The sequence below is a fragment of the Camelina sativa genome, chromosome 17 (assembly GCF_030686135.1).
Source record: "Camelina sativa cultivar CO46 ecotype springtype chromosome 17, ASM3068613v1".
NCBI classification, from domain to species: Eukaryota; Viridiplantae; Streptophyta; class Magnoliopsida; order Brassicales; family Brassicaceae; genus Camelina; species Camelina sativa.
The window spans coordinates 15,071,123-15,085,283 of NC_141896.1; the positions used below are offsets into that span (position 1 = coordinate 15,071,123).

General features: G+C 36.2%; 2 protein-coding genes and 1 long non-coding RNA gene across 8 annotated transcripts in view; 1 reads left to right on the forward strand and 2 right to left on the reverse strand.

The window, feature by feature from the left end:
* The window catches only part of LOC147923772 (uncharacterized), an 8,955-nt gene extending 3,638 nt beyond the window's left edge, over positions 1-5,317 (forward strand). The window contains exons 3-4 of one of the 4 annotated variants that reach the window (XR_015586905.1): positions 2,727-2,860; positions 3,238-3,480. This is a non-coding gene — a long non-coding RNA (uncharacterized LOC147923772). Of the gene's footprint in view, positions 1-2,726; positions 2,861-3,237; positions 3,481-3,672; positions 3,995-4,492 lie in introns of those variants that run through there. The other 3 variants (XR_015586906.1, XR_015586904.1, XR_015586907.1) reach the window with 3 other exon arrangements.
* LOC147923773 (endochitinase At2g43590-like) lies at positions 4,222-7,304 on the reverse strand. Its single transcript, XM_087495534.1, has 3 exons — positions 5,925-7,304; positions 5,244-5,630; positions 4,222-5,156 (listed from the first exon to the last, which is right to left on the reverse strand). Exons 1-3 carry the CDS (start codon positions 6,379-6,381, stop codon positions 4,483-4,485), a joined length of 1,518 nt encoding a protein of 505 aa, XP_087351660.1. The 5' UTR covers positions 6,382-7,304; the 3' UTR covers positions 4,222-4,482.
* Positions 7,305-10,735: 3,431 nt separating this feature from the next.
* LOC147923774 (putative arabinosyltransferase ARAD1) lies at positions 10,736-13,130 on the reverse strand. Of its 3 annotated transcripts, XM_087495536.1 has the most exons (4): positions 12,309-13,128; positions 11,864-12,120; positions 11,157-11,429; positions 10,736-11,030 (listed from the first exon to the last, which is right to left on the reverse strand). In XM_087495536.1, the coding sequence occupies exons 1-4, from the start codon at positions 12,937-12,939 to the stop codon at positions 10,875-10,877; spliced, it is 1,317 nt and encodes a 438-aa protein (XP_087351662.1). In that variant the 5' UTR covers positions 12,940-13,128; the 3' UTR covers positions 10,736-10,874. The 3 variants fall into 3 exon arrangements, with proteins under 3 accessions (XP_087351662.1, XP_087351663.1, XP_087351661.1); XM_087495537.1 differs by having other exon boundaries at positions 10,736-11,429; positions 11,864-12,153; positions 12,309-13,130; XM_087495535.1 differs by having other exon boundaries at positions 10,736-11,429.
* Positions 13,131-14,161: the final 1,031 nt, after the last annotated feature.

Here is a 14,161-nt window from a genome sequence, read left to right on the forward strand (position 1 = left end):
GCAGAATGGGGTTACAGAGAGGAAAAATCGGAGTGTTCTCAATATGACAAGATGCATGATGATGGGAATGCATGTACCACAACGGTTCTGGCCAGAAGCAGTTCAGTATTCCGTTTATATCTTAAACCGAAGTCCAACATCTATACTTAGGGATATGAGGCCAACGGAGAAATGGAGCAATCACAAGCCTTCAGTTGATCATCTCAGAGTCTTCGGTTGTGTGGCGTTTGCTTTGATTCCGTATGAGAAACGAGTCAAGCTAGACGAGAAGAGTACTAAATTTGTAATGTTTGGAGTTAGTCGAGAGTCTAAAGCTTATCATCTCTATGATCCGACCACCAAGAGGATCATAACAAGTAAGGATGTGGTGTTAGATGAGAATATGGGGTGGAAGTGGGAGCTTAATGAAGAAAACAAAGAGATACCATGGGAGGTGATGTTTGGAGATGATGCAGAGGCTGCTCAGGTTCAAAACAACGGAGAAGCAGGGGAAGATGGAGATGAAGAACCAGAGCAGAACAGTGAATCTCATGATGTCGAACCAGTGGCTGCAACAGACAATGCCAACAACATACCTCCGAGAGAAGGAAGAAACAGGAGAAAGCCAGTCTGGATGAAATACTATGAGTGTGAAGGTATGAGTCTGTTCATAGAGGAGTGTTATGATGAGATGATAGCAATGTTAGTTGCAGAAAATGATCCAACAAAGTTTGACGAAGCAGTCAAACACGAGAACTGGAGAAAAGCAATGGAGGCTGAAATTAAATCGATCGAAGACAATAGCACTTGGGAGCTACTTGAGCTGCCTGAAGATGCAAAGGTGATAGGAGTCAAGTGGGTGTTCAAGACGAAGCTCAATGAGAGAGGGCAAATAGACAAGTTTAAAGCAAGGTTAGTAGCTAAAGGTTTCCGTCAAACACACGGTGTTGATTTTCATGAAGTGTTTGCGCCTATTGCTCGCTGGGATACGGTTCGTGCAATACTTGGGGCTGCAGCACGTAAAGGTTGGAGTGTATTTCAGCTTGATGGGAAGAGTTCGTTTCTACATGGTGAGCTCCAAGAAGATGTTTATGTTGAGCAGCCACAAGGGTTTGAGAACAGCGATGCGAGAGAGAAAGTGTACAAGCTTAAGAAGGCGTTGTATGGTCTCAGGCAAGCTCCTAGGACGTGGTACAGTAAGATTGAGGGATACTTTCAGAGGAAAGGGTTCAAGAAATGCTACTGTGAACACACTTTGTTCGTGAAGGAAGAAGAAGAGGAGGTTCTGGTTGTGAGTCTCTATGTAGATGACTTGATCTACACTGGAAACTCAGAGAGGATGCTTGATGAATTCAAGACATCAATGAAGGAAGAGTTTGCTATGACTTATCTGGGCAAGATGAAGTACTTTCTTGGTGTTGAGGTAATCCAGGATGAAGAAGGTATATTCATGGGGCAAAAGAAGTATGCTGAAGAGATTTTGCTAAGATTTGGAATGGAAAATTGTAACTCAGTCAAGAATCCGATGGTCCGTGGTCAGAGAATGTCTAAGGAAGGTTCGGGTTCAGTTGTGGATGCGACAGTTTTCAAGCAAATGGTGGGAAGCCTCAGATACTTGACAATGACACGACCTGATTTGATCTACACAGTTAATCTGGTCTCTCGGTATATGGAGGAACCTAAGGAGCAGCATTTGTTGGCTGTAAACAGAATACTGAGGTATGTTCAAGGAACTGCAGGTTATAGGATTCAGTATAAGCAAGAGGGAGGTTTGGAGTTGGTTGGATATGTTGATAGCGATTATGCTGGTGATGAAGATGATAGGAAGAGCACCTCAGACTATGCATTTATGTTTGGAGGAGCAGCGGTGTCTTGGGCGTCAAAGAAACAATCCACTGTTGCTTTATCCACCACTGAAGCAAAGTTTGTTGCAGCTGCAAATGGAGCTTGTCAAGCAATTTGGTTGAGAAATGTATTAATGGAGATGGGAATGAAACAGAAGGGAAGCACGGTGATTTTTTGTGACAACAATTCTACAATCAAGCTGTCTAAAAAATCAAGTGCTTCATGGAAGAAGCAAGCACATACATGTGAGGTATCATTTTCTTCGTGAGCTTGTGAATGATGAAGTTATTGGTTTGGAGTATTGCTCTACACAAGTTCAGCTAGTGGATGTCATGACAAAAGCGGTGAAGCTCGAGACATTTGAAAGATTCAGGGGAAGCTTGGGAGTCTGCAAAAAGGAGGTTTAAACTGGAAAGGATGCATTCCAGTTTAGGGGAAGATTTGAAACAATAATTGTCGTTATGTTTGTTTTAGTTTGAGTTTGATTCAGTCAATTGAATAATTCTTGATTCCTGGTTTGTAGGAAGCAAGTACTAGTAGTTGTAGTACTTTTAGGATCTAGTTTGTTTAAGCTCTTTAGTCTATTTAAGAGACAAAGAAGCGATCAGATTTTAATAAGAACGACGAGTACTATTCAGATCCAATTGAGTTTTGTTCTGCTTTACCTTTAACACTTTGGTCACAAACCTACCAACAGTGTTTCACATGTTCTTATAGAAGTTACCAATCAAACAATTTATCTATCAACAAACAGAAAATGAGAAAATAGATAAATTTAGCTATATATGTTTCTATTTGTTTACGTGATGATAAGCTGCTTATAGTCCTGATCTTTTTAGTATGTTACCGTATTTTTAAGCAAAACAAAAACTTACCGCTCCGTTCGTCAAAATTTTTCCCAGGATTCCGCTGATTTTGCAAAGATTTTTTCTAATTCAAAAGCAATCATTTTTCTTGGTTTGGAGAAGAGATTGTTGTCAAAGGTTGAGGAAATGTGTTTCTCTTGGAGCTCTCTTTTATAGACAATATATTAAAGGTAGAATATTCGATGCAATCAATATAAGATTTTAATTTTCAAAAAAATCAATATAAGATTTTCTGTTTTTGATTTGATTCTGGGTTTGATATGATATATCATAGTAAGATTAGAGATTTGATACAACTGTTTCATGATGATTGATCTAGCCTATTAAATTACGATGAACAAATGGTAATTTATTCGAAATTGTTGTTGTGATTGTTTGGAAAGAAAATATTTGTGATTAACTGTAAATATTTGCAGTTAATGTTCTGAATTTAATTGGATGATTGATATGATAGGGAAGAGGATAATCAGGGATTTCACATATTATTAGTTGCCATTTCTATAGTTCATGTGCATTATGATGTCTTTTTATTTGATTTCTCGTACAGGGTTAGGAAGAAGAGAGTGTTTGGATACACCTATAATACATCTAGGATCCGAATGGGATTGTGTCCAAACTGATAGGGTCGCGTCTTTTTACACTTTTAATTACCTTGTTGCCCTTAAATTTATTTTTTTCTCTTTTTCCTTTCTTTTGGCGTAAGGGCAATATATGGAATTTTTGTAAAGTTTTTTTTTTCTGCTTTTGTACTCCCCAATTGATAATATAGATGATGATGTTTTTAATTGCATATATGACTCATGAGACGTCTCATCCCCTATTATTAATTCGGAAATACATTTGGTATAGCCGTATAGTAAACTTTTATTTGTAATAGTTATTATTTGTAATATCCAAAAAACATAATTAAAATAATTCAATAAGAAATTAGTATCTATAATTTAAATAATACTGATACTTTTAAAACTCACCCTCCTGGCAGGAAAATGTAATATTGCATTTTTGCGTTTTTGGCGGGAAAACAAGATTTTACGGTTTTGGCGAGAAAACGTAATTTTGTGTTTTTGGCAGAAAATGTAATTTTGTGTGTTTTACGGTTTTGGTAGAATAACGTTATTTTGTGGTTTTGTGGTTTTGCGGAAGACCAAAATTTTGCGGGAAACCAAATTTTTGCAGTTTTGGTAGAATAATGTTATTTTGCAGGTTTGTGGGTGAAGAATTGAGATTTTAAGACAGTGTGTATACTAGAATTTAGGAAAAACCTTTTGTAATTATTTAATTAAAATATGGGTATTTTTAGCATTTACCAGTTTTGGATGAGTTTGTCTCTTCCAAACTCAATAAAACAACTCATCAAATCTCATCCAAATATTTCATCTGGTTCATGTTCTTAATTATCACTAAAGGAACAACAACATGCGTCTGTGTTCAGTTACTTCGTCTTGTTCACAAAACGAACAGCACCTGAATCTAGGAAACTCAAAGCCTAAATCAATTCAATTTGGATAATATGTAGACAACATATATATAATTTTTAAAGAATACATTGTAATATTGTATAGATATTCAAACATTGTATTAAACCAATCAATAAACATAAACCCCTGGGTACGTGCGGGTTAAAGACCTAGTACAAATGAAAAACCCAATTTTTTTCTAATCAAAGAAGTGGCAATAAAAACGCCAGCCCAAACAGGTTATTCATGTTTTATTTTTGTATGCAAATCACCTGAGTTAACAACTGAATACTTTAATAAAAGCTAAAGCCTAATCTACACCAAAAATTCGGTTTTTATGGGCAGAAAGTGATTTCGTAGTTAGCTTCGCTACAAGTGAAGGTGCTCGTTTCGTCATCGTAAGCGTAGCTATAGGCGTCAGGGCAAGCTTTCTTAAAAGTCATCGAGTAATTCGTCGGAAAACAAGTCTGCGGCATGGAGTAACAATATTGATCCGTGTTCAACACATCACAGGGGCTCTTGCACGCCACGATATTGTTCTGAGGATCCACGACCTGAAGCTCGTTAGGGCAGTTCGCGTTGAGGTCGGCGATGCAGCCTGCGTACTTACAATCTCCAGATCCTCCGGAAGGTCTTATCCCCACCTTGACATTGTAACCGTCGACGAGGCTCACGTCGTAGAAATCATTGCCGCCATGGCCAACGATGGTGAATTCAGCAAGAGTGACTGGAGGAACTCCAGTGCCGTTACATTTTAGACCGCCGCAGTCTCCGGTGACGCATCTACCCTTTCCGGAGGCGTCAAAATTGCATCCCGTACGAGCCCAGAACCGACCTGACCATCCCGCAGGAGCCAAGAGCTTTTTGGAAGCGCCTTTGGTCAATTCAAATCCGCCACCGCCGAGCTGGGGTCCATTGCCGGCCAATGTTCCGGCCCAGACGGTGTCAGAGCAATTGTTCTTTAGAGTGAAGACGGTGCCGCCGCCGCGATTGGGAAGATCAATGCTGCCTGCAGTTTTATGTCGCAAAACTAAAATATCAGACACACTTTTTTTTTTTTGGTTATAAAAGAGAGGAGAAATGAAGAATAATGTACCAGGGTCTACACCAAGCTGTTTACAATAGTTTGTATAGTACTCAACCCTTGCAATGACCGCAGTTTGATTCCCATCGCGCCACTCCAGATTATTATTGATGGCTTTAATGGTGGCTCCAAATCCTTGGTTCAGTACGGGCCTTACGCTGTTCATCCAAAACCACAGACTTGTCCTGAAAGCCACAGTTGGGTTGCTACCCACTAGCTCAGGCTCGCGTAAGAGGTCAAGTCCGAGACTCTGGCCACATGATCCGTAGTTGTAATTCCATGATAGTTGCATCGGACCACGACCATAGTATTTCTTTCCATGTGCACATGGATATTGCATGTCGTTCTCGTCGCAGTAGTCATATGAACTTCCGTTAACCTCCTCTATGTTGCAGAAATCTAAATGTGGAAAGTTTTATGAAACTTAATTATTGGTGGTTGAGATTACTATTTGATTTAAAAAGCAAAAACAGGAATTTATATTTCAAAACTATAGAAATCTATTTTTTTAATACCTAGACATTATTAGTAGTTTGTGTGAAATAACCGTAGTCTAAATCTTCAGATATTTCAAGAATTTACCACTCAATAATTTACTAATTAAATTCTATACCTAGCCGATTACGGATCAGAGTAAAGTTTTGATTGTTTGAAGACAAAAAAAAAAAAAAGAAAGGACTAGTTCTAACGTACGTTGGGTCTCGTAGGTGAAATGAGCAAACATGGCTGCAATCTCACGCCTGGTAACAGACATATTGAACTCCAAGTTAGTATGAGCGGCCTTAAGGAAAGAGTCACGGGTGTAAATTTTTTTCCCGGCGCAGCCATTACTTGCTTGGCTAATAATTCCGTTAAAGAATTTTTGTGTCACAATACTGTCAACCGGCTCAACCGGCTCACTAATATTTCGGCAAGGACCTGATATGCAACCGGAGCCACAATAATCTTCCGTGACGCCACAATACCCAAACTTACTGCAGCAGAGGATTGGAGAACAGCCGCAGTACTGCGACTTGGCAGTTTCAGAGTAGAAACCAAAGATGAAGATGAGAAAAACTGAGGATATTTTTTTGAGAGCCATTCCTTTTTTTTTTTTTTTTCTTTTATGGATGAGAATGAAGAGTGGGAGATGTATTGTTAGTTTGCTCATTTCTTTGGGATATAGTGGCCAGTCATTCGGAAGAAAATGTTTTATATACTTATTGATTATTCATCAATCTATTATTGATTATTCATCATCAAAAAAAAAGAAAAAAAACGATTTGCAATTTTTTTTATATAAAAAAGCTAAAATAAGTATAATCAACTATAGGCCTGGGCAAAATACCCGGATTCGAATATCCGATCCGAACCCGATCCAAAAAACACGATCCGAATCCGTATCCGAAATTGTAAAATACCCGAACGGGTTCTAAATCTCTAAATCCGAAAACCCGAATCCGAACCCGATCCGAACCAAAATCCGAACGGGTATCCGAATATACCAACATTATTAATATATAGTAGTAATATATTAGTAATATTTATAATTTTAATAATATAAGTGTTCAAAATATTCATATTTTTAGATATTTTCGACAATTTGAAGTATTTAAACTGTTTATTAGTAAATTTGGATAGAAAATACTCTAAATTTTTAGATATATTGCGTATTATTGAATAATTTAGACTAACTTAGATACTAAAATTTTGAGTTTTGGCAACTTCGGGTAATCCGAATCCGAACCCGAAATACCCGAACCGAATCCGATCCGAACCCGAAATCTAAAAATACCCGAACGGGTCCTATACCTCTAAACCCGAAAACCCGAAAACCCGAAATACCCGAACCGAACCCGAACGGGTACCCGAATGCCCAGGCCTATATGGATCAATCTTTTCGGAATTTTGTTGTTAAACAAAAGATTAATTACAGAATAAGGCATTTTTTTTAAGAATCTTATTGAATTAGGAACTTCTGTCCGTGATTACAGAAATGAGCATTTTTAAGTGGATAAAAAGACGTCTTTACTCTCCTTAGAAAAGGAAATTAATTTTTTTTTTTGATCTGCGATTTTGTCGATCAATGAACCTCGGCAGTTATCATCATAAACTTGTTTATGATTACATTTACGATAAATTAATCAGATTTGTTGACAATGGTGAGATCTGGCGAACGAGATGGTGATGAATTGATGATTGATGAAATTCGGGTAATGAAATAATTTTAAAGATGATCGGAACTTTTGATTTGATAATTGTTTGTGATTAAATTCATTAGGTTCACAAGATAGTATCCTGTTAGGGTTTAGATTTCTTCACTCAAAACGAAATTAAATTAAATCTATTGAATTAATGGGATCTGAGATGATGATGGCGGTGGAAGGAGGCGATTTCTTCGGAGGAAGAGAAAGAAGAAGGGTTTAGTTAATGATGAGATCTGATGATGGTGGTGATGATAATGAAATCGGTTGGGAAATTTTGATTTCATAAATCTTTGTGATTGGATCCCTTGGATTCACTAGATTGTATCCCCTTAGGGTTTAGATTCCTTCCTCCAAAATAAACTAAATTGAATCTATTGAATTTCTTGGATCTGAGATGTTGTTGGTGACAAAGCAGTTTTGTATTTTGGAGGCCAAAGAGCTTGTGTTGGAGATGGTGTTGATGGAGCATGGTGGTGAGACGCCATGGTTGTGGTCGAAAGAAGAAACTCTGGTTTTGATCGGAAAAGGAGAGAGCTTGGCTTGTTGAACGGATGAGAAGAGAAGAGAAGAGAGCGAGAGGAGAGGAGACAGAGGGCAAAAACGTCAATTCCTTCTCTAAAAATGCTTAATAACGCAAGTACGGACAATAGTACTTCATTTCAAAGTTTTAACTCGTAAAATGCCTATATTGGGAAAATTGTCATTAAAATCCCCAAATCTATATTTTTGTTGATTTAAAACTCCAATTCTGCTTTTGGAGGAAAAAAACACCAATAATTTGTTGACTTCCAAATAAATCGCAGACTCTCGTTGACTTAGTCTTTTGAGGCACAACATTAAGTGGTCAAACGGAGAAATTAAACGGAGTAAAATTATCCCGTTAACGAGATCCATTAATATCAAAACGACGCTGTTTATAACACCTTAAAACCCCCAAATTGAGAAACCGATTCTCAATTTTCCCAATTCATAAACCCTAATCGATCTAACCCTAATCAAACATGATATCTTCGATGACGAGAAGATTCCAGATCTCTTTTTGTTATACACCGGAAGAACGGTCGACCAGAATTCTCTTCAGTTCTCGATGTAAAGATCGCTACACCGGCTCCACAATTACACTACAATGGCACTCCACGGTCGAACGAAGCTACCACCGATGTCTTTGAGCTACAACTCATCTCGTCAACTTGAAGAAGAAGAAGAGAGAAATCGAAGAAGAAAATAGAAATTAAAGAAGAAAATATATATTGAGATCGATTATGGTTTGTGAATTGGGGAAATTGAGAATCGATTTCTTAATTTGGGGGTTTTAGGGTGTTATAAACAGTATCGTTTTGCTATTAACGGATCTCGTTAACTGATAATTAACCCTGTTTAATTTCTCCGTTTGACCAGTTAACGTTGTGCCTCGAAAGACTAAATCAACGAGAGTTTGCGATTTATTTGGAAGTCAACAAATAATTGGTGTTTTTTTCTTCCAAAAACAGAGTTCGGGCTTTAAATCAACAGAAAATGTAGACTTAGAAATTTTAATGACATTTTTCCCATTTCTATAAATATCCCGTTAAACAAATTGAAAGTTCAGATTTTCTAAGTTTAAAGGGAAAAAACCTGAGTCCATGAATATTTTGGTTTTTGGAGTTCAGCAAACGACGAAGTTCCTTTCCAAGTAAACCGTCAACTCATATAATTTTTATTTGTTCTAACCAGTAATTCTAACCCATTCGTTACGTAAGTAGGGACATTTTCGTTTAATACGGTAAAGTAGACATTTTGTTTAAATAAGAATGGTCAGAAATAAATTGATAGATGGGGTACGTACATATGATTTTTGTGGTTGTAATTGTAAGGAACCGAGGAATTCTTTAAACGTTTTCTTTACTTTTCTGAAATATCTGACTATTAGTATTAGACCCGTACTTCGTACAGGAAAAATATAGATTCAAAGATTAATATGAGAAAAATGTAAACATAGCCTGAACTCCTGAATAATTAACACAACATAGACCGTTGTCATTTTGGTTTTGTTTTCAATTCATAATTTGGGTTTAACTTGATACCTTATACAGAAGACTAATCCTCTAATCACTTTTCCATCTACACGGCTACACCATTGTGTTTGTATGGATAAAGCGGGTAATCGTTCACCTTCAAGAGAAAAACATAATAAGATGAGATGAGAAAGATAGTTATAGCTAGAAACGTACGTAGAGTCAGAGTCAGAGACATAGTATAGCAAAGTCAAATCTATATATTTTTTAATCATTACACATATATTATACGAAAAATACTGTAGTGCAAATGACAATAGTCATATATTATCATGATCGGATATTTCAAGTAAACATTTGAATAACACACAGAATTGCTTACGTTACTATACTCACCAATTCTCTGTTACTTTTCATTCTTGTATGGCTCGCCATATGGAAAAATAAGTTTGCGCGAGTTTGCTACCACAGAAAAGTTTGAGCATTTCCTAGTTGCTTCAGATTGCTTACGATGTCGTCTTCATTCTATACCTGATATGAGGTAACAATCCATGATATCTTCTAAGAAATTTCTCAATTGTGAGGATCAATTATTGATTTAAGAGAGACAATTGTGAAAATAAGTGGGATAAAGCTTTTGAACCAAAAAAAAAAAAAGGTGGGCGGAAAGAGGAACAACAAAGATGGTCTCGATGATTTTTGGATTTTATTGATAGTTCTGTAATACTTGATGATTTTAGTCAATTTTTTTAAAAAACCAATTTGCAAAGATCGTGGAGGAGTGGGAAAACAGTTAAGAAAAGTTAGGTTTTTTATTTTACTTTTCGAATTTATAATTTTGTTATATTATTTTAAAATTATTTTTAATATAAAAAAAATTCTATGTGGCAGATTTTTATTGGATATGTGACTTGTGCACATATAAAGGATTTGAAAAAAAAAAAAAAGATGAGACGTTTGATTCCAATAAGTGTTTTCTAATAAATCAAATAAAATGCTCCGTCTTTTTCAGAAAATTGAATGTTAATAGTTAAATTTCTTGAATCCGTTAGTAGTGAAAAATTTATTTTATATTTGTCGCATAATTAATCCTCTTCGTTTATGATATAACATTTTCGATCTGATTGAAATCGTCGGTACGGTGACTTCTTCTTCGATGATTCACCTTAACCAATGCTACCGTGGTGGCTTGTGATGAGATTCCCAAGTCAATGTAGCCTCTGCTCCCAGTGATATCGATAAACATACCAAACTGCACCAGTTGTCAAACTAAAGAGTTAGTAGTTACCATTTTGAACTTCCACTTTGTAGAACTGTTTGGTGATTGGAGATATAATTTTAATTTTTGTATTCTGAACCCGGGAATGCCAAAGGCCATAACAATGATTGTAAACAAAAACAAAAAGTAAATGACAAATAAACAAAAAAGACAACAATTCTTCTTCTGGATTTGGTTGTATGATTCAGATACATTGACATCGAAGAGGAACAGAAGCAGCACCTGCTGGTTTTCTTCTTTCCCTCATCACTGCTTCCTTTACCATTGGCATTTTCTGCTGAACCTTCTTCCATATGTGATTCACCGCACCATCGGGTTCAATCGGTCCAATCCCATTGGCCTGACCATTATCATACACAAAAACTGTCTGAACATTTGCCATTCTACTTCTGAATGCTTCCTTCTCTCTCTCAGAGAACCTTCTGAGGTGATTAGCCAACCATTTAGGTGTTAATGCATCACTTACAGAGACAAAGACTGAGAATTCTGAGTAATCGATCATTCCCTCGAATGGGAGCTCTATGGTGTCGCTGACAATCACAGGGATGCATAGGCTTTGAATGGCGTCAAAGAGACGGCATGAAGTGGGAGTGTCACCGGCTGGGTGCAAGCAGAACTCTGAGTTTCTCATCCCTCTTATCGATTGTTCCCTCCCTGTTGCATTAGGAAAACCTTCTTCCATGACAACGCCTTGTTCATCGACCAGCAAGTCCCATAGCTTTTCTCTAATTAACCCTCCCTGTCAAGTTCAAATTATACAAATCATCCATATACACCAAAAAACTTGCTTGATAGAGAACAGACCGTTTGCTATGAAGACATAAGACTAATCTATTCAAATAAGGCCAATGACTATATTTGCATTTACATGTGAAATATATTATATACTTGTTTGCAAATTGTAAATACAAATGTGACTGTTTTACAACATGCTAAAGGTTATGTATTTATGTATTCATCAGGAAAGATTACACACTCTACATATAAGAAGACACAAGTGTAAACAAACAGTCGAGGCCAAGTTCTTCCAAGATTGGGAAACACTAAAATTTCGAAAAGAACAATACATTTACGCTATAACAGATGAGCCATGAACTCACCACTCACAAGAGTCTCTGCATCAAGCAATGTAACGACTCAAACTAAAGAAGCGAGTTTCGTAAGAGTGATTACCCGATGTCTGTGTTTAGCGCCTTTGAAATAAAGAAGGCTGTGACGTCTCAGGTTCTGAGACAAATCAAGTCTAGGAAGTAGATGCGTGTATGGAACAATCACATCCTTAATGACAGAGACTTGAGTATGCTCTATCCTCTCAGGCAAGCTAGTCCCGTTGGATGATTTAGAATCTTGCCTAAACCAGCCTCCGAAATCCACCACTAGAAGAATCGACAAAGCAATCTCCTCACGAACATGCCACATTGCAACTGGGTCTGCCAAAGAACGCTTCAACATTTTAACTTAACCTGACACACCATCCACACATTTAACTTACATAAGCTTCTACACCAAATCTACAGACACACCACACCCACATGACAAAATCTATACTTATACGATCCAGATCTGTCAAATTGCGTCCAAACAAGTTCCAAAGATATAAAGAGAGAAACTTTAGTACCAGTTAGAACAAAAACGTGATCACGACCATTGGAGCGTTTCCAAGCTTCAGTGTTCTTGACAAAATCAAGAACTTGTCTCTGCCTCTGGTAATCTTCATTTCCAGACTTCTTCCTGAACGAACCTTTACCATTTCCAAGCTCCATCTCAGCACTCAACGTAGCAAAGAAGGGCACGAACACTACATCAGCGTCAGATTCACTAAAAACCCTTTTAGCAAAAGATCCAATTCGTTTCTCCGGTGGGGTTTCAAGGTCTCCCATGATCCAATACTCGGCGCTGTACTGCTTTATCAGTGGGTTCTCCGGGTACGGTGGGTATGCATCGGTTTTTGGTAAATGGGTTTTACGGGTCGGGTGATCCGGGTCGGTGGGTATGCGTGAATCTGGAGAAGAAGAGGACCAGTATTTCTCGAGAAGGCCATAGTTTAGGGATCTTGGAAGCTTAGCTACAAAGACGTTGATGCCGTTTTGAAGAGTAATGTGTGAAAATCTCGGATTTGGGTTGGAGAGTAAGGAATTGGAGAAGAAGAAGAGAAGCGAGAAGACGAAGAGGAGAGAGAAAGAGAGGAGCAAGTAAGGAATTGAACAGAGAGGTCTAGTGGTAGCCATTGATGTGATCTTAGGAACCATGGTTGCTTCAGATGAAAGATCTCGCTGCTTTTTTGATTCAGGGGGAGATTAGTTTCCTTCTTGTATTGATCGGAAGGCATACACTAAACGCCGTTTTGGATTCTAGCGTTTTGATATCGCGATTCTTGAATTCTTGTCAGCAACAAAAGAAAAAAAAAATGTATAATTTTATTGTTGATGTTATCCCCCTCACAATGAACCATTTTTGATACATTTATAGGATGAACCTCTTCATTTATTTTTTTATTAGCTTAACTCATTAAAATACAACGATATTTTATTTAATTTTATATTTAAAAAAGAAAAAATCTATGATCACTTTTTTATAACGGCATATAATTTCGTTTAATTGTAATATCTAAATCTTAACTATCCTACTATATTAATTGAGAAGTACAAAAATAAATTTAACCTTTAAAGTGTAAAAAATTACATCAAAATGCCATTATAAATAGTTAATAAAATGATATAATCATTAAGGGTAAAAAAGATAATTAGCTATCTGACTAAACAGATTAATGTTACATGGGTATTCAAGAAAAAACGTTGAAAAAAAAATCACTTCCGTTAAACAAGTTAGATTTGTAACAGTATCCTATATATGTACCGAATATTTATCTCCTTAACAGAAAATCAAACAAATTATAATGTCACAGCTTCCTAAAAAAAAAAAAATGTCACAGCTAAAGAGAGTAAAAAAATATCACGTTGATCCCCTTATCGTATCATATATATATTTACCGAATGTTTATTCCGTCAACAGAAAATAATATCTTTAATATTTTTCGAATAATTTCCTCACCAAAAATAAGATTATACTAATATAATATATTTTTACATATTAGTTACATTTTTTTACGTATTTCAGAACCATAGTAAGGATTGAATGATATGAACAAATATTAAACAATTTTAGTCATCATTACATACTAATATACTAATGTTTTATTGACAAATGTTTTCCATTAAAATATCTTTTTTGACAATCACGATTACTAACTATATACAAATATGACATTAATATAATGGTAGTTTTAAAGCTACCCAAATACAACAACAAAAACTTAATTAAAAATAATATTATCTAAATTCTGTAAAAAACATTTATAACATATAATAATAATTATATAAGCAAAATGATTTATAATCATAAACTACTAAAAATAATATAATAACAAAATATATTATTACAAATTTACATTAAATAAAAAGTTCAGCCCAC

Bases quoted from the DNA above. Each gene is read 5' to 3' on its own strand.
- LOC147923774 (XM_087495535.1), bottom strand. From the start codon at position 12,939: ATGGTTCCTAAGATCACATCAATGGCTACCACTAGACCTCTCTGTTCA. The intron at 12,121-12,308 runs GTACTAAAGTTT...GTTCTTTGGCAG, and splicing joins TCACGTTTTTGTTCTAACTG to ACCCAGTTGCAATGTGGCAT. The intron at 11,430-11,863 runs GTAATCACTCTT...TGAACTTGACAG, and splicing joins GCGCTAAACACAGACATCGG to GGAGGGTTAATTAGAGAAAA.
- LOC147923773 (XM_087495534.1), bottom strand. From the start codon at position 6,381: ATGAGCAAACTAACAATACATCTCCCACTCTTCATTCTCATCCATAAA. The intron at 5,631-5,924 runs GTACGTTAGAAC...TTCCACATTTAG, and splicing joins TTTCACCTACGAGACCCAAC to ATTTCTGCAACATAGAGGAG. The intron at 5,157-5,243 runs GTACATTATTCT...ATAAAACTGCAG, and splicing joins ACAGCTTGGTGTAGACCCTG to GCAGCATTGATCTTCCCAAT.